Source organism: Lissotriton helveticus, chromosome 10 (genome assembly GCF_964261635.1).
Source record: "Lissotriton helveticus chromosome 10, aLisHel1.1, whole genome shotgun sequence".
In the NCBI taxonomy this organism is placed as follows: Eukaryota; Metazoa; Chordata; class Amphibia; order Caudata; family Salamandridae; genus Lissotriton; species Lissotriton helveticus.
In genome coordinates, this window is record NC_136071.1 from 840755880 (window position 1) to 840776301 (window position 20422).

Below are 20422 nucleotides of genomic sequence, written 5' to 3' on the forward strand. Positions count from 1 at the left end.
GGCTATGGGCAACCAATGTAGCCGCCGGATAGCACCAGCTGTTGAGCAGCTACGCGGGAGCCCCAGTAGGGCTCTGGCAGCTGCCTTTTGGACTCTCTGCAAGCGACTCTCTCAGCCCGATTAGCCAAGAGGAGGAGCAAACTGGCATAATCCAGTCTAGATAAGGTGGCTGCTTGAGCGATCAACTGACGGGTAGGTGGATCAAAAACCCCCAGCAGGGGCCTAAGTCCCAGAAGAAGTCCAAAACAAGTGCCAGCCACTTTCTTGGTGTGATCCTGGAAGCTGAGAGTAGAATCCATCCATACCCCTAAGTTTTATACCACCGTCTTAGGGGTGGGTGCACTACCAAGGGTGATGGGCCACCATTGCGCACTCCATAGTCCCCTGTCTCTCCCCACCAGCAACACCTCCGATTTATTTGTGTTAAGCTAGAGGCAGTTGGTGGTCATCCACTCTGTGACTGCAGTCAGGCCGCTCCTAAAATTGGAGGCGTCCCACATGGAGTCGTCGGAGAGGGCCACCACCAACTGCGTGTCGTCAGCATATGAGACAATACTGAGGCCTTTATCCCTAGCCACCGTAGCAAGGGTTTGAACCTACCGTTAAATAATGTAGGACTCAGGGCAGAGTCCTGAGGCACACCGTGCCCGATGGACTGGACACGGGAGAGAAACCGGGGCAGTCACTTGGAATGTTCTTCCTGACAAGAAAGATCTAGACCATTCTAGAGCTAGGCCAAAGATACCAGCCTCCTCCAGACGCTGTAAAAGAATCTTATGGGAGACCTTGTCAAATGCGCCACTGAGATCAAGAAATATCAGTGCCGCCGTGTGCCCTGTATCGAGGATGGTCCACAGATGTTCAGTCACAGCCAAGAGAGCAGTCTCCGTACTGTGACCAGGGCGGAAGCACTTCTGGGAGGGATCCAAGATGCCATTGTTAGTCAGAAACCCTGTTAAGATGTTATTCGCGTGAGCCTCAGCGATCTTGGCTACCCATGGTAGGAGGAATATAGGACGAAAATGTTCCAGCTTAGCCGAGTCCAGCGAAGATTTTTTAAGTAGAGGAACCACCATAGCCTGCTTTCATAGCTCAGGGACCACAGCTGTGGAAAAAAATGTATTAACAAACTGGCACAAAGGAGCCAGGAGCACAGATAGGGAGTCCCTAAACTGGGCAGGTTTCATAGGATCTACCGGAGAGCCAGATTTGACTTTACCACTCAGTAGTAAGAAGTCTTCCTGCGAGATGGAAGGAATAACCTCCAAAGAATGAAAAGGAGGGGGTCCATGAGAAGCAATGAGAGATGGAGGCACCAGAGGGAAAGACCTATAGATTGTTTCCCCTTTATTAACCAAGAAGGTCGCAATGTCCTCACAATGTTGCTCAGACATAATCACGGAGGCAGTAGAGTTTTTCGTAACTCTTGAGATCCTTAAGTATTTTGAAAATACACTCAGCCGGATTGCGGCTTAACTTGATTTCGTTGGCGTAGTAAGCCGCCCGGACAGAGTGTATAGTCCTATAGTAGCTCTTAATAGCGTCCTGATAGCAAATTTTAGCCACGTGGTCATAGTCCTTTCTCCAGGCACGCTCCAGCTTTTTACAAGATTTACGTATTGCGGCCACAGAATTGTGAAACCATGGGTTAGAGTCAGAGTTACGGCCTTTAGACCATGTGGCTGGAATGAGAGAATCAAGAGCTTGAAGAATACAATTACAAAGTGATCTATATGACCGATCAGAATCACTGTGCAGTTTAGGATGGTGTACAGAAAGAAGGGTATGAAAATCCTCAAGCTTCAATTTACGCCAAGTGCGTTTAAAAGAGGGCAGTTGTGAGACTTTATACGGGGACTCAAAGAATAGGAAAGACATAGAAACCAGAGAGTGGTCAGACCAACATACTGGACTGGGTGTCTTGGCAGAAGCGGAAGGAATATTAGGGAAGACAGAGTCCAGCAAGTGACCGGCAGTATGGGTGGGGCCTGAAACCAATTGAATTAATTGGCAAGCCGCCAGGTCTGCGAGCAAGCTACCAATTTCATTATCATGTTGGAGGTCAAAATGCAGGTTAAGGTTTCCCAAAATGCTGAAGTTTGCTGTGCTCATTGCCAGATTACTGGTGACGTCAATAAGAGCAGATTTGAACTCCATAGCTGGCCCAGGGGGGCGATAGACTAACAACTCTGACATAGTCGAATGAGCGCTAAAAGCGATTCTGAAATGGGCGCATTTACAGCCCTCCACATACTCTTTGACAAATGAGCAGGTGTAACAGGATTTTAAAATAACTGCAATACCGCCCCCTCTAGTCTCCCTGTTTAAGGTCCGAATACTATAGCCTAGAGGAAGCGCTAGGCCAGGTTCTGCCACCATATCATCGGCAAGCCAAGTTTCTGTTGAGAAAAAGGCATCCGGGGATTCCTTCTGAATCAGATCGTAGACATCCAAGTAATGTTTGGCCAGGGAGCGAACATTAAGATGAAGGATTTTCATAGAAGACCTGGACAAAGGAGGGGGCGAAAGCATGTGTGAATCAAACCCACAGCAAAGGCAGCAAAAAGGCCCCTCTATGGAACCTAATAGAGGCGAGCTACAAGGGCTTACCAGAGTATTGACAGCCAGCAGCTCTGCCCTGGAATAAGTACATGATCCTATCGTGTCAGTACCAGCGTTTCTGGTGTCTGGCGACATCCAGGCGCGGACGGGCGCAGACGGACTTGCTGTTGGTGCGCCGCCGGCGCACCTGCTGCGGGAGTCTACTGCACTCTGGCGCCATGGCCAAATACAGGATTAAATACAGGCTATGGGGAAGTGGCCAAGAGACTAGACAATCTCACCAATAATATGGCAGCTAAAAATGGCACACCGGAAGTAAGAAACTCCGGCGTCTGCGGTTCAATACTCCCTCCACAACAATCAGCCCGCTAATGGCTGCGGTGGACTGGAGAGACAAACAGCCAACAAAAGCACTCCAGACCAGATGCGGAGCTAAAAACAGATAGGACCAAGCTTAGGTCAGAAGAAAAATACAGAAAGTGGATGCAGTAAATTGACAATTTAGAAGTAAAATCACAATCGAATATTAAAAACAAAGAGCAATGCGAGACTATAATGCTTAGCCTCCTAGCAAGCTGCCAGGTATTCAAATGCCTTTCCTGGTTGTGTTGGTCGCTGCCTGCCCAAGACAGTCATTTGAAAAAACAAGGGTCCTGAGCAATTTCAGAGATATACACAATTGTAATATAGAACACAATAGGTGCTATATAGTTCTCCTGTCCAGCCGGACCAGGAATTTATTATAATACGAATGACATCATAGAATTTGATAAAAGGACAACAGTCAATAATAGCAGGGCACAGTCCTGTACCGTACTGGTTAGAACGAAAAAGGTGATAGAAGGAAAGTATGGAAAAGGAGTTTTGCAGGCAAAGGAAAGTGAGCAACCTGGACACTTTTTAGATCAGTGTAGGTAGTGTTCTCCAGAGTAAAACATACATAAAATTACCCAATGGTTACATGTATGTCTACTTTAAGAAAGTCGACGTTTCGATCAATAGCTCTATATCAGAAGGATCATCATCAGGACTAGACACAAAATTATTTTGCCTGGTATGAACAATACACCTGTTTTTAGGGGAAAAAATCAGGGAGAGAAAAAGACAATAAAATTTTTTTAAAAAAAGGAGAAGCCTTAGTGTGAGAAGTCAGCATTTCAAATAGTTTGTACACATTTACAATAGTCTGAACCGCAATGAGCCTGTGAAGGCCTGTGCACAGGTGAATCATGCCGTGCAGACTGCATGCCTACATCCAGTGGCAACGCGATGTGAAGGCCAAGGGTGACTGTTGGGACTAATCATGTGAGCGACGTGAGTGTGGCTCGCGGTGTTCGTGGATGGCGAGTGAAGCTCGCCACTCTTCTTGCAACGGTTTATGCTAGTATTCTAACCTGGCTTCTATCCGCTAAGAGAGTGTGCACATACTTGTACAACTGGGCTGGTGAAGGACAAAGGTTTTCATGATAGCCAAGCACCTGTGGGGCTTACCTCGGTTATAGAGGGAACGTAATGCTGAGCGAAATGAATTTTTCTAGCATTTGCTTGAGCTGCGTATAATTATAGGCAGGCACTGTGGGGGCAAGAGGTGGGGAAAATTAATTAAAAATTACATATGCCGGTTGGAGGTAAAACCAGCAACGTAGGTCGGTAACACAGAGAACATGCGACCTACCCGGGAGTTGGCAGTAATCAGCCTGTTACTGTGATGAAACGGGACTGCCGCATGAGCTTCGTGATGGCTACCGGCGTGCTTGATTAGGGTAGATGATGCGCTGTAATGAGGGAAAAAGGGGACAAGGACCTAGGATCCAACCGGAGTAAGGAAAGGGGTCTATAAGCAGAATTAACCTTACCGAGATGCTGATCAATGTCAGGATCTAAGGTGCGCTGGTCAGCCAAGGTGCTCCAGCCTTCCGCTTAGCTAACGGGTCATTACGCGGCCATGTTGTTATTCCCTAAACTAGGCAGTCAGGTGATCACGAACGTCAGTCGCACGCATATCGAGTGAGGCCGATTGAGCATGCAATCGTGGCGGCCATCTTATAACGATGTTGGGTGAAAGGGATTTGGGACGTGAAACGATGAGGAAGTCTATAAGGACGGCGCAAGTGAGGAACCAGCATTCTTTTTAAACCATAGTAATTATAAACGATGTTTTAGCTTAATTCACATTCAAAATTAGTGGAAAAACCAGTAGTTACTATAATGTGCAAGGGTGCAGTCAAGCCAAAGAGCAAGTTCTATTTCCTTTTTTTTTTTTGCGGTTAGGTTCATTTGTGGAATGCAGACTAAAGCAAAGTGGTCCAGTCCTCACTCCTGTTCAGTCCAGTCCAGTCCGTATAGTGTCAAATTGGATGATGCTCTTGAGTTCACATTATCGCCCTTGTCCAAAAATGTATGTGGGTCAGACAACTCAGAAAGCTAAGACCAGGATTTGTCAACATAGGAGTCGCATTAGGTGCAGGACTCCTAATGCACCATTGGTGGAACATTTCTCCGAACAGAACCATACAGAGGATGATATTCGTTGGACAATCCTAAAAGTTGTTAGACTGCCACAAAGGGGTGGTAATCTAGCCCAGCTCCTGAACCGCGAGGAACTCAAGAGCATCATCCAATTTGACACTATACGGACTGGGCTGAACAGGAGTGAGGACTGGACCACATACGCTGATTACTGCCAACTCCCGGGTAGGTCGCATGTTCTCTGTGTTACCGACCCATGTTGCTGGTTCTACCTCCAACCGGCATATGTAATTTTTAATTAATTTTCCCCACCTCTTGCCCCCACAGTGCCTGCCTATAATTATACGCAGCTCAAGCAAATGCTAGTAAAATTCATTTCGCTCAGCATTACGTTCCCTCTATAACCGAGGTAAGCCCCACGGGTGCTTGGCTATCATGAAAACCTTCGTCCTTCACCAGCCCAGTTGTACAAGTATGTGCACACTCTCTTAGCGCTTAGGAGCCAGGTTAGAATACTAGCATAAACCATTGCAAGAAGAGTAGCGAGCTTCACTCGCCATTCACGTCGCTCACATGATTAGTCCCAACAGTCACCCTTGGCCTTCACATCGCGTTGCCACTGGATGTAGGCATGCAGTCTGCACGGCATGATTCACCTGTGCACAGGCCTTCACAGGCTCATTGCGGTTCCGACTATTGTAAATGTGTACAAACTATTTGAAATGCTGACTTCTCACACTAAGGCTTCTCCTTTTTTAAAAAAAAACTTTGTCTTTTTCTCTCCCTGATTTTTTCCCCTAAAAACAGGCGTATTGTTCATACCAGGCAAAATAATTTTGTGTCTAGTCCTGATGATGATCCTTCTGATATAGAGCTATGGATCGAAACGTCGACTTTCTTAAAGTAGACATACATGTAACCATTGGGTAATTTTATGTATGTTTTACTCTGGAGAACACTACCTACACTGATCTAAAAAGTGTCCAGGTTGCTCACTTTCCTTTGCCTGCAAAACTCCTTTTCCATACTTTCCTTCTATCACCTTTTTCGTTCTAACCAGTACGGTACAGGACTGTGCCCTGCTATTATTGACTGTTGTCCTTTTATCAAATTCTATGATGTCATTCGTATTATAATAAATTCCTGGTCCGGCTGGACAGGAGAACTATATAGCACCTATTGTGTTCTATATTACAATTGTGTATATCTCTGAAATTGCTCAGGACCCTTGTTTTTTCAAATGACTTATACCCTTGGTCCTTAGCTACCCTTTGGGTCCCCCTTGTTTTCTTAAATAAAATGCCCAAGACAGGCCCCATGGATGTACGTTATCCAGGCTTGATTCTGTGATTTCGGCGTTATGATGGCAGAATTTACCATTTGCAAGTGTGTTGTTTTCTGCCCAGAATAGTTTGCTGATTTTTTTGTTTTACTTGTGTGCAGTAATTTTGACTATGTTTTTTTTCTTGTTGAGTTTTTTTGGCTAATCAGATTGCCTTTTTGTAGGTGCGCCTCAATGCTACAATTAAGTTCATGGTGAGGTGGTTCAGCTGTGGGATGGTTTTTTGCCGCTAATTTCCTTACCTAGTTCTCTTTTTTTTCCCTGAGGGATGTGGAGAACCAGGTTTCCCCTTTAATGCGTGGATTAAGGGGTTGCGGGCTATTGAGTGGCCAACTGGAAACTAGTGCAGCTGTAAGAGAATCTCAGTGAGCCCATGACACCTGTTCGTTGTTGGATGTGTGGGAGGTGAATGATATTATGTAATTCATTATTTTGGCAATCGTCCTTCCATTCCAAGCTAGACGTTTTAGGCTGTAGGCGTGGGGTTGAACCGACAAATCATGGTGAGAGGAACTCTTGCGATGTGGACACGGAGCTCTACATATTGGGGAATGTGTTCACTCTCGGCTCTGTGGATTATGCTGTGGTAGAAGTAATTTATATTTCAAGCTACCTCTCAGAACCACTTTCAGAGGGCCACTGGTCATGGCAGGGGTTGCTGGTACCAAATGTGGTGGTTGAGGGCTTTTCCTCCTGATGTCCTGGGACCTGTCCTAATACTGATCCCTCTTAACTGGCCAAGTACCCCTTCTACACTTGACTCAGTGGTAGCTGTAGTCAAGCAGTCAAGACTCTCGATGGGGAATGTAGATACAGGTCAATGAACATGACTCAAAGTGCCAACAGTATGAACAATAAATCAGTGTCCAGCTAAATGAATGCTTCTATAAGTAATAGTAGTATTTTAGTCCGAACTCTACAAAGACCAAGAAATGCCACATTCAAATGAAACAACACAATCGGCCCTTGAGGTTGGGGCTCTAGTAGTTGAAATCCCGGTCCCACCCTCTTTAATGTACCATGCTTAGGGTTATTCCCCATTCACTGGTGACCACATCAGGGAATCCAAACTGTTAGGCCATACTCAAGAGTTCTCCCTTTTGACCCTTTAGGAACTTGGACAGAAGAATATACAGTGCCGCAGTACTGTTAGTGGCGAGTTCCCCAAGGCCCATCTGGCCCAGTTCACATCTTACCCGCTCTTACAGCACAGAAGAGTTTATTGATACAGAGGGTGCCTATAAAACGTGCACCTGCAATTCCTGCTCAGTTCAGAGAGATTGGTTTGCTTGCTGTCTATGCAACAGCACCCGGCAGTAAGTTGGCTTTGCTTAAAGAGGGGAGATGAGAGGGGAGAAGCAATCCTTTCTTCAGCTCCTAACTGGAGCCAGCGAGCGTGCGATGCCAGCTACAACATCTCCAGCAGTCCTCAGTGGTGAGTCGGGGCATTTCCATCGCAGTGCAGGTCCAACCCCTGGAACATAGCCTCAGCTTCTTCGGGCGGCGGCCTGAACCCTTTGGCAACGTTGGTATCAGCAGCCCATTGCTGAGGTATGGGTTTATCTGGGGGCGCAGGCTCTCCCAGCAAATGCGCCCCAGCCCAGACAGTCACAAGTCTTGACCCTCATTGAAGCGGTAACTTGACCGGTTGCTCTCTTGCATATGGGGACATGACAGGGCAATGGTATGGACGTAGCAAGACCTTCACGGCATGTAACGCAGCTTAGTTTATCGTGGCCCTCTCATAGGCATACAAGGGTCTCCGAAAACATTCATGCACATGGGCGACAGCCAGTTCAGTGCTCAGGTGAATCCTCGCACAGGGAGGAGTCCTCCTAGTAGGGCTCTCCACAGGACCTTGTTCCTTCCAACACTCTCCTCTTCCTCACAGGGCACACTGGTCTTAGCAAGCAGGCAGGCACTGGTGCTCCAGGGCAGGTGGTCTTTGTTTCTCTGGGTGATGTCCCCTAACCCAGCAGGGAGATTAGCAGGCCTTGGCACCCTGTCCTGGTCACAGGCCGAAGTCTTGCAGAGCTTCTCCTGCGCACACACCCCATCTGGCTGTTTGGCAGATGACACATTTTTGGGGACTCCAAATGTGATTTAGAGGTTGCGTCTTTGAAGTTTTGTTTTAGGGTTCTGCTTCTTTTGAAGTGGGCATTTCTCCTTTTCACCTTCCTTCATTAAAAAGGTCTGCCACAGGAGTCAGGATTCTGAAGTGGATTGTTCAGAACGCAATTTATGGGAGTGACCAAGGTTCAAACCTGGATGTCCGACACAGTGATATGTACATCACTATGTGCACTGCACAACACTTCACCCTTCATATTGTTCTCCAACCAATCACACATACACTCAGCACATGATTTATCCACTCGTGCACTGTACATCACTATCTCTCATGTAATATATTCCTCTCGGCATACATGTACTAACCACACATACACTGCACAGTATTGTTCCATTCTTGTTCTGTACCCTTCCCATTCACACATACAGCTAATGCAGAGTCAATTAATCTTGCAGCACTCAACAGCTTACCTGATCTAGGCCATTGGTGAGTTAAGGACACAGCAGTGGAATTTTTTTTAAAGGCCTCACTCCGTGACACAGGGTAAAAAAGTCCCACTCACTACCATCGTTCCCTGTAACCTGCGCGCTTGTGCATCCGCGCACTGTGCATTTCACCAGCGCGCACAAACTCTTGCAAAGTGCGCATGTAGTTGTTTAACATGCACCAGCCACGGCCTTCAAATTTGAGCACCATGAAATGTGTGGTATTTTCTTAACTTTGAAGTGCAGTGATATTATGGCACAGGCCCGAATTTCAGGCTACTCTTGCCATTGGCCTGTGGAATGCCGGGCGGTGGGGGGGGGCAGTAGCAATAGGCAGAGTGGAGATGCTGTTGCTGTGTGTGTGTTCAATCAGGGCCAGCTTTAGGACGTTAGTGCAGTCGCACCTGGCACTGACCTTGTGAGGTGTGTTGGGTGGGGGTCACTGGGTTTTTACAATAAATTTTGAGTTTGAAAGCGGGTGCTGCTAGTTTCCTTGGGTGGCCATCAGTCTTGAGGCAACATTAAAAATGTCAAGATAATGACAGTGATTAATGCTCCTTCCGGAACCCTCAACGGGATCATGTGCCTGCTGCAAAGAACGAGTGACTGACATGTTCCTTGATCAGAGAACTGACTGTGAGTGAACAATGAGTGAGTGAACAATGAGTAGACCTATAAAAAAATAAATGTATGCCAGAGATAAGCTTTTGAGATGTGAAGGGTACTGTTGGAGGATGGAAGTAAGGTAATTTATGGAGAAGGGGTCAGTTGGGGGCTGACAAAACAATTCTCACACTGGTGCGCCAGTAGCGCTAACGCCTACCTATTTTTCAGCCTCATCCAGTAGTTCCTGCATTACATAACCCACCACCATTTGCAGTAGAAGGAATGGCTACTACCATAGTTTTCAGGGTAGCATGCACATTTTCCCATACACTTTCATTCTTTTAATGGGAAACTATGTTGTGATACATTACGTCATCACAGACTAGAAGGTCTGCTTGTTCCTAAGCACATTACATATTTCAGCATCTCAAGTATAAGGTATTACCAGGGCCACTGGACTTATGCTTTATATTTGCATAATTATGGATTTGCCACATAATCCATCATTTGAAACCGAAATCTGTAGATTTGAACCAAATAAAAATAGTTTCTAGCTTAAATAAATCAAAAGATCAAAAGTTACTAAAAAAAAGTTGAGACCTATGTTTACGTGCATGGAAGGCTCCTCGCAAAGGTTGGCTGGGCATCTTTCAGTTGCTTACGTCTGTATTTTGTTTCTATACCGGTCCTAAGGAGGTGAAATATTTGCGCAGATAGGATTACCATGTATACATTTTTTTTTTTTAAGATTGAAGTTACACTATGAAAGCATGTGCTGTATGGATTCCACATAATTTGCCAATTCTTATTCCATAATTTAGTCAACGCTGCTGCATAATTTGGTGCTTTCCTCTGCTGCAGAATTCCAGGGGCCCTGGGTATTTTTGATCAACTTTTGTACAGTACACAATGTGCCATTACTATAGTTCCATTGAATGTATAGACACTGACAAACGTTCTCTCTCTCACACATTTTCACTCACCTTCTCCTACAGTCTTGCACCACATATGCACACACCTTCAGGTCATATACTGTCTGTGTCCTGGAATGTACCCTGCATTCAGACAACTCACTCCTCATTCTCGCCCTTTACTTTCCCGCTCACCCTGTACTCACAGTGCTCACAATGCACTCACGCTGATCACAGTGCACTCAAACCATTCGCCTTCTCACCCTACACTCACAGTGATCACTCCGCACTCACAATATACTTGTGCTGTTCACCCAGTACCTCACCCTGCAGTGAAAGGAGCAGACTACTCGCCATGCAATCATGTGATACTTCACTCACCTGGGCCTCTCACTGCTCAATCTGCAATCTCACTCAAACAAGCCCATCACAAGCAATGCATTAATTTGTCCCACTCTGCACTTACATCCGCACCCAAATTCATATGGTCTCCTCACTCGCCCGGCAGTCACTCCTCTTACCCTACCTACTCTTACACTGTTGCATCAGTCACCGTGCATTCACATGGGCACGTCTGCCACGCAGACAGCGCAGAGGGTTAATGTGCCTGCTACAAAGAACGTGTAGCGTGCAGATCACAGAAATGAGTGAGAGTAAACTAGGAGCAGTGTTATTAAAAAATTAAATGTTTGTCTGAAAGGTGCTATAGAGAGATGAGGTGCATTGGTGGTGAGTGGTAGTGAGCAAATTCATGAAGGAGGAGGAAATGGGATTCAAAAAAGACTGTTGCACAGTGTGCGACCAGTGCAGAGCCAGCCCTGGCTGGTAGTGTTAGCCGCCGAAGTTCAGGACTAGTTGCTCCATTGCTCACCGCTTACGCCATGGGCTGCATTTAACATACATTCTTTCAAAAGGCAAACCATCAGCCCCACATTTAGAAAAGAAATGCAGCAAGTTTTATATAGTGCGAACTAAATCCATAAGTATTGGAGCGATTAAAATGATTTATTTATCTATTTATGAATGCATGGGGTGATTAATTGATTTGCTGAGAATCACAGGATGTTAATCTGACCCGAGACTCAAAACCCATCTCCTAAATTAGCAGCTCGAGCATTAAACCACAACCTCTACCACAAGAGCTGAAGCATTTTCAATATTATCTACAACTTTTTTATGCAACAAACAACCATTGACAAAGCCAATAGTCCTGGCTTCTTGTAGGTGTAATGTTACTTGTATTATATATTTGGATGCAATGGCAGAAGAAGCAAAATGTCAGTCAGGTGGCACACTATGCTAAACACAGATTTTTAGCTTAATTGCTTTTAAGCCATGCCCTTATTTGCACCGGTCACGCCCTTTTGAGAGACCTCCCCCTAGTTTTTTCATCCCACTTAAAGCCATGGTCTACACGTGTGGTCTGGTTCTTGGCGCACTTAGCCTTGGCTGCAGCACACAGAGACCTTACTCTGCCGCACACTGAGGAAAAAAATTAGAGGGAACATTGCTCTCTAAAACTGATCACTACACAGTATGCAGCCAACACCATGCCTTTGCTGCATAACTCCTGGTGAAGGGGCTAGCTTTCCACCACTGTGAGGGTAGTGCTTTTGGTGCCTCTCCTGGTCCTACAAGACTGCAATCCGTAATTCAGGCCTAGGTCATGGCACACACGCATGATCTGTGTTCGCCTATGACAAAAAATAAGCTTTAGGGATCCATACAACAGTACAGTTGGGCACTCAGGGCAGGGGTACGTGTCTTTATTATGCGGAGAACTTTTCAGTTCCAACATTACCTAAACTGAATACCAGTTGCTTTCAGCAGTCATGCTACTAAATGCCTAGTGAGAGTCCCAACATCAAGTTAATCTTGTCTCATTTTTCTTCTTTTAGGCCCACGAGCGACTAGAAGATGCAAAATTAGAAGCTGTGCGAGAAAATAATGTTGAATTGCTGAATGAAATTCTTGAAGAAATCAGCCCTCTAGTAAATGCAGATGAAAATGTGGCAGAATTAGTTGACATTCTTAAAGAACCTAATTTTCAGGTAATCAATTATATTATGACATTTTTGGTGTGACAAGTGTGAAATTCATTCCAGCAAATCTCATTTCCCTTGTCTCTTCAGATAAATTGACCTATTCAAATAAAAAAATAATTACTATATGTGTATAGTGCGCTACTCATACTATATCATATGTTAGAGTTGAGGACAGGTTTTATTACTCAGTTTGCTTTATCAACTGAAGCATGAAATGCTGCGTGGGCCTGCTGGTAATAAAGCCTGTGACCTTCGGGTCACACTCACAGTGGACACATAGGGCCATATGTATCATCATACCGTTTAGCGATTCCTAAATAGCGATTTTTAAGGAATCGCTATTTAGAAATCGCAAAACGGTATGTATGTAAGAAATCGCTTATTTTTAGCGATTCTTTATCATTCCTAAATTGCGATTAGCAAATTGCTAATCGCAATTTTCCCATTTATTCCTATGGTCCAGGAGGCCCATAGGAATGAAGGGGATATTTGCGATTAGCAATTTGCTAATCGCAAATTGCGAATATTTTCAAGGGTGCAGGGGTGTCACAAGAACACCCTGCTGCACCCCTGAAAAAGACATGTGTGGGCATATGGCGCACATACATGCCCTAAGGGCATGTATGAGCGTCATATGGCACCTTTGGAATTTAAATAAATTGCTTTTTTAAAAGAATTCGCAACTTACCACCAACTAGAAGTTGGTGGTAATCTGCGAATCCTTATTGGCATTTTTGCATAAATATTTCTTTGATACATTGCATTTAAGGAATCGCAAATTTTGCGATTCCTTAAGTGCAATCGCAAAATAAGGAATAGCAAAATGTGCGATTCCTTATTTTGCTGCGAAAATGTGTCATACATACCATTTAGCATTCGCAAAGGCCGAAATTCTGCGAATTTCGGCCTTTGCGAATGCTAATTAGTTTGATACATATGGCCCATAGTCCATTATCAGCTTAATACAGTTTGTGTATTATTTACAGGATTTGCACTCCTTTTGTGCCAGCCAATGTACTTGTTACTTAAGGTTGAAGGCTATGTTTTACATAGTCATCGTAGAGAACAGCAGTGCCCTGATTGTGAAGTTTTGTTTGTCCATCAGGATATTGCCCAATCACAATGACTTATTCTTATGTGTTTGCACACTTGTGCAACCACCGTAATTAATTCTCACTATTGTCATGTGCTTGCATGAATACCTTTTTAGGTCTCGTGACCTACAATGCGCGCTAGCGCATTGAGGGATCGAGAATTCAAGTGCTCGATCGTCTAGTGAAACCACTGCGGTTTCTTCACAGTGCATGTGAGGTCACGTGGCCACAAAAGCGGGTCACGTGACCACACAAGCACGCGCATCTCCCTAATCTGCCTGCCTCCCCTCGCTCGCATTCACGCCCCAGGCTCTCCCACCCCCATCCGGCTTCCCTCCTCGCTCGCATTCACGCCCCAGGCTCTCCCACCCCCATCCGGCTTCCCTCCGCGCACATAAAACATCTCGCGCGATGGCTGTAAAATGCTGGTCAGCATTACTACAGAGCTGCGGTCACAGGGCATTGTGCGCCTTGTTTGGGTTGGTGCCTTTCCCCGTCCCTCGTTGCTGCTTCCGATGCTGCTTCCGATAGTCACCCTTTCTCTGCCTCCTTCCTCTGTCAGTCTTCTCGTCCTCTTCCTTTCTCCCTCGTCCTGCAGTCCGTCTGCTTCTCCAGGTCTCGTCTCGCACGTATTATTCTTTCACTTCAGCCGTATTTCTCCTCCGTTCTAGGGACCTGCCTCCTTTGCTTTCGGATATTTATTTCCCACCCCCCTCTTCGCCCCCTACCTCCAGCATTTCCTCACTCCTGCCATTTTCCCATTCGATGCAGAAGTAGAATGCTTCCTTCACCCCTCATCCTGCTTGGCTTTTTTTTGTCTTTTTAGAACTACTCCACCTCCATTGCTTCCTCCCACCGGACTTCACAAGCTCAACTCTTCCCCCTCCCGTTCCTCCAGCCCCCAGTTTTTATTAACTTATTCTGATGGTCCGGACAGCTGCAATTTGCTAATAGGATGCTTGTTTCTATAAAAAAAAATTATGTTGTGCATCAACCACCATCTAGTAAATGTACATTTTAAAAAAGTATTCTGCGGATATCTTTTAAATCTGAACAGTATTCAGCCGTCCTGGAACTACTTTGGACACCAGGAACTTTTAGTCAACTTTTAAATCTGAACAGTATTCAGCCGTCCTGGAACTACTTTGGACACCAGGAACTTTTAGTCAAAAAGCACATCATGGGGGAAGCCTGACTGTGGCCTCCGTCTCTGCCCACTCCTCCCACACCAGCACCTCCCCTCTCTCTCCCCGCAAAACAGCCTTTACTTCTCCTCCTCTTTTCTTGTCCTGCTCTTAGATCATAGTTTCTTTTGATTAGGTGGCTTGTATCCTTCAGCTGCTTATATTCACTGTTTTTAGGCATTGCCAGTAGACTGCCTCAAGTATTCGCTGTGGACTGCGTAGGTAGAGTAACTTTTGGATCAGTCCGTTGCTTTGCCTTTCTTGTCAGTCTCGTGCTATCTCCTTCGGTGGTTTTCCTAATCTTTTCTTGTCCTGCTCTTAGATCATAGTTTCTTTTGATTAGGTGGCTTGTATCCTTCAGCTGCTTATATTCAGGGAACTACGATTTTTTATGTTTTATTTTGCTATCTAGCACTCTATGGGAGGGCATGGCTTTTCGTGATCTCTCCCCGATGTGCTGTTTCCACCTTCACATGTTGTCCCCCACCCCCTAAAGGTAGTTGCTTTCCATCCAGCTTGCCCGATGCTTCCTTCACCCCTCATCCTGCTTGGCTTTTTTTTGTCTTTTTAGAACTACTCCACCTCCATTGCTTCCTCCCACCGGACTTCACAAGCTCAACTCTTCCCCCCTCCCGTTCCTCCAGCCCCCAGTTTTTATTAACTTATTCTGATGGTCCGGACAGCTGCAATTTGCTAATAGGATGCTTGTTTCTATAAAAAAAAAATTATGTTGTGCATCAACCACCATCTAGTAAATGTACATTTTTAAAAAGTATTCTGCGGATATCTTTTAAATCTGAACAGTATTCAGCCGTCCTGGAACTACTTTGGACACCAGGAACTTTTAGTCAACTTTTAAATCTGAACAGTATTCAGCCGTCCTGGAACTACTTTGGACACCAGGAACTTTTAGTCAACAAGCACTGGCGTTGCCAATAGGTCTCGCAGTAGGAAAGTTGGAGCCATTACAATTGCAAATAACAATGCCTTTTATTTTTGTTTTCATTTTGAAAACATAAAGGGCTTTGTCATTTACAAAACCAATAGCTCCAACTTTCCTATTACGAGACCTATTGGCAACGCCAGTGCTTGTTGTATTAACGTTGCACCCTACAATGGTCTCCAGCAGTGCTTTAACTGATATTCCCATGGTAACTTGAACTTGTCCATTGGTCTGTCTTTTGGTTCAGTTAACAATTTATTCCATTTTCATTTCTGTCTCCTATGTTGTCAAATCTGGGGTAGTCCTTTTTTTTTTTTAAATTAGGTGTTGCTTTTGCGCGGTAAAAATAACACTGTTATTGGAATCCTAAAAACATGGTACTTAATATGTATTCCTTCACAGTTGGTAAAGGATTGCATTATCTTCTGATACACTGAAAATCTGTTGTATCTTGTTTTATGGGGGTTAGACCATAGTCTGATATGGTGAGAGAGTTGTATGACAGGGTCAATTATACATTTTTTTTTTAATATATACTTTATTCGGCATAAACACAACACCATAAAAGCACAGACTTAAAAACAATTCATACATTTAAAATTTCGACACCAGGGGAACATAACTTAATGAGCGTTGCTAGCCCTGCTAACATCAAATTACTAGCATAAAAAAGAACTCCCTCCTTTATACATTTCATTACACGTACTTTCTATTTCACCAGGGGGGAGGACAAGCAACGGGCCAGTCACACATTCCCTTTGGTGTTCCTGAGACGCATTGCTACTCTTAAAAAAATTTACAGTACAATAAACCGTTAAAATCTCAGAGGAGAGTTTCAAATATAATACAGCCACTTTAGCCTGCCTAAACCCAGCTATTTTAAAAATCCTTTTAAAAAAATGTTTCCTAGGGTGCATGTAAAACGGGCATATGAGTACAAAATGAAGGGTCACTTTGCTAATGTTTCAAAGCTTGAATTGATTGCTTTGAGAACTGAAAATGAGCAAGGCCATGAAACCATATAGGTGTGTCCCATCTGTGATCTTTGAGCAGCACCTACTTCTCATGGGCTGTTATCCTGTCATCTTTACTTCACTTAATTTTAATCAACACAGGCCTATTGAACAGAGCAAAGCTATCCCATGAGCGGCCATGAAGCATAGTTTTAAAATTGCAAATATGTACGAAGGTGGTGTTGGCAAAACAATATACTCCCCCTTCTAAGAGGGCCTACAAAGGAATATCAGAGTACAGATCTTCCAGCCAGGTCCATGGTGGCAGGTACCTTCCTCATTCAGTCCTCCTGGACATTTTGGTTTGAGCCAGTTTCTTTGGTATCTATTCTAAGGTAAGGAATCTGTAGCTAGAGGTTTCTATTGGAGGAGCTGTTGCAGGGATTCTACTCATACACAGAACTGTGCACAGAGAACCAGGACCTCAGTGAATTGTAGTGGACCAAAAAACACACCTCAGTACCTAGAACCCCTAACCGACTAGCATCAGTGTCACATTAGCTCTTCGTCCTACAGCAAAGGTACCAATGATTAGACAACCCAGAACATGGGACTTATGTTACTCTCGGGAATGGTGGGAATTAAGAACACTCTTTTGTTTGTTATTATCATACCAGTCCACAACGTGAGTAAATAGAGACACGGAAAAGTTTAAAATGTTTATTTTAATGACGTGGTCTAAGATGCAGTATTTTTGCTAATATAAGCAGGCATATGATTACAAATAATACGATCACCATTGTTACAATTCCCTAACACACAAAGAGAGAAATCATATTATAATATCTGAAAGAGACACGTTAGTGATAGATTCCTTACCTTAGAATATCCCCAGGCGCCAGACTGGATCCGGAAAATTTTGCGTAGCAATACCCCTGCGCTCTGGCAGGTGTCGTCCGTCGTCTGCGTCGTTAGCGCCGGTATGACGTCGTCTGAGTACTTAGACGCCGCCCTCGCGCGCTGACGCCTGGGGATATTCTAAGGTAAGGAATCTATCACTAACTAATGTCTCTTACCGATATATCGTTACACAAGTATTAACTTGTGCGATAGTGGAAACAGGTCATACAGTGCCTTTATATACCACCCTCCCTAGCTAGGGACTATGTTTTATATATTATAGAAGGTCTCTTAGGCTTGAATGGGGAACCCCTTACCTCCAAAGAGCAGCAGAGGTGAATCACATTGGGATCTGCAAAAGCTCTCTCTCTGGAAACGGATTTTCTCCAAGTGCCTAAAATCATGCATACAGTGCAATATTAAAGGCGCCAGAATTTCAGTTAGCTCCAGCTGCGTGCATGTTGTGTCTAAGAGTGGGCCGATCAGCCCGAATAACAGCTAACATTGTTATGATATCCTTGGAGGCTTCAGCACTCACTGTGCAGACTAAGGTTGAGATGTAAGTCTAGGGATGTTGAAAACCAGCCAGTCTCATGTGAAGATATTCACGCAGACAAACTTGCAACAACAGTTACATGCAGTGTTGTGTGCAAAATGGCGTTTAAACTTCTAATAAGCCTTTGCTAACATGTGCGTAAGCAGGGCCCTGCCTTCAGTACACCCTCCCTTGATCGGAATACGCACAAACGGGAGGCAAGTTAGGAACGCAGTGTTCAAGTTCGAGTGAGACAGAACCAAGTTAAAAAATTGGGAGTAAATTCCGAGTTAGTAACCGCAAAAAAAATCTGAAAACTATGTAGGGACCGTATAGAGTCCAATACAAGAAGTGGGCAGGAAAAGAATTCATGAAAAATCACGAGTCCAGCACGTGTTTTGAAGGTGAAAAAAATGTCACTTCAATCCAACAGCGTATAGGCTCAGTACTTTGCAACCGCCTCCAATAGGAAGCCGTTGTTATCATCAGAGAACATTTCAGCCATCCAATTTAGTAATGGAAAGGAGGAACATACATATTCTTCGACAGCCTGAGCCTCTAGCACCATCAGAGGACAACTCTGGTCATTTTCGATATAACTGTCATTTTCGATATAACTGCGTGCCAGGAAGCCATGTGTCGCCGCACATATATCCCAATTACCTAGGACTCCATGCATCGCTGCAAAGGCCATAATCCCGATGTCAGAACATTCTAACTCATGAGTAACTAAGGGACTCCTCTGTTGATCATAATCCATGTTAGGAGACACCGTATTGCAGAGACACAAATCCAGAGCCTATTTGAAACAGCAATCCAGGCAATGGAAGACAGGCAGTACGCATGTAAAATAGGAGAACCGGAACGATAATCCATAAGGTGCATTCAATGTAGCCAGAGGCAGCGTTTCATAGTAATCAAGCATCCGGTTGCGAAGTTGAAGCAGCTGGGGCTGATTGTCTTGTGACACAGACAGTGCAGCCATTTCTGAGCGAGCAAAGTAACAGCAGTGCACCGACAGCCAGGGCAAGAATTAACGGTAAACCACCAAAGAGGCTGGAAAAAATAGAATGAAAAAATGCCGGTATCACACCAAAAATAGTTTGGAATGAGGTCACAAGGCCAGAACTTACAATTTTAAAAAAGTGCGCCAATCCTGTGGTCGACGAGGCATTGAATATTGTGTGAATCAAAGCACCGAAATGCAGGGGGAGATGTGTATTCAAAAGGGGATGCACTTCAGTGCTGGTGTTTGCAACATGAAGGACAAATGTTTCACGTGAAGAAGTAAGGGCAACTTCTTTTTGTGACAATAGAGCCCTTATTCGACTCATCTTGTTGATTTCTGCTTTCAAGGTCGGAATGGAAGGCCAGATGGATACATCTAACTTCGCATGCGAAGGAGGAAACAGCACATTCTTACAACAAAGTACACCGAATCCCTGCCAGCATCCCACAGCAATCTCCATTATTTAAAAGCAAATAACTACTGTTTGCTAGCAACGTTAAAGTTAGCGTTATAGCTGGGGCGGGTGTACCCTTCAAAATGCAGGCAGAATTTGGCGCGTTCGAATTACAAGAGCCATGCAATTGGATATTCTTACAAACAAGTGAGTGATCAGGTGTAAAAGTGCACTCTTCACCATTCAATAAAACTTCTTTACCCTCCCTCAGACACCTATAGGTAAATGGCAGAGACCATACTTCATGGAGATAGGCACTACCCAATGGTTCATATCTGCCTATAGCATAGTGTTTCATGTACGCACTGAATTTGAACAGCAGAAAAGGCAATGTTATTAACCCATGAATTAACCAAACAGCGGAATTTGATTCTGCTACAGAAAATGGTGAAGGTTCCAATTTTTCAATATGCAGAAGTTAATATGCAGCATCCTTCATCGACATAAATTGTTGTTTTTTAGTCATATTAAACGGTAAAAACAGCGAGGAGGTATTCATGTTGTCCCATGGAACTTTACCTGCTTTTAAAGTTTGCAAAGTCCAGGCAAACTGCATAATGGAAGGTAATTGATTTTGACCATGGTACAATACAGACACTTCATCTTGCACAATATCAACAACAGATGAAACAATATTATCTAATGTGTAAATTGGGGAAGAAAGTGTGTTAATGCTATTATCTACAACTGCAAGCACTTTTTCTAAATTAGCTTGATCAATAGCTCTTAATCTAGAAGCAGCTTCAATTTGAGACAGTTTCCAAACTTCATTGTAAACAGCATATATCCATCTCTTGGATCTGCCTGCTGCAGGACCTTTCACAAAGTCATTCGAATCATCATCGTCAGTCAATTTGGA

General features: G+C 44.4%; 1 protein-coding gene across 2 annotated transcripts in view; it reads left to right on the top strand.

The window, feature by feature from the left end:
* PALS2 (protein associated with LIN7 2, MAGUK p55 family member) overlaps nucleotides 1-20422 on the top strand; it is an 811509-nt gene that overhangs the window by 324405 nt on the left and 466682 nt on the right. For both annotated transcript variants that reach the window (XM_078663456.1, XM_078663457.1), the window contains exon 4: nucleotides 12345-12497. In XM_078663456.1, the coding sequence (XP_078519582.1) occupies nucleotides 12345-12497 (153 nt within the window). The remainder of the gene's footprint in view (nucleotides 1-12344; nucleotides 12498-20422) is intronic.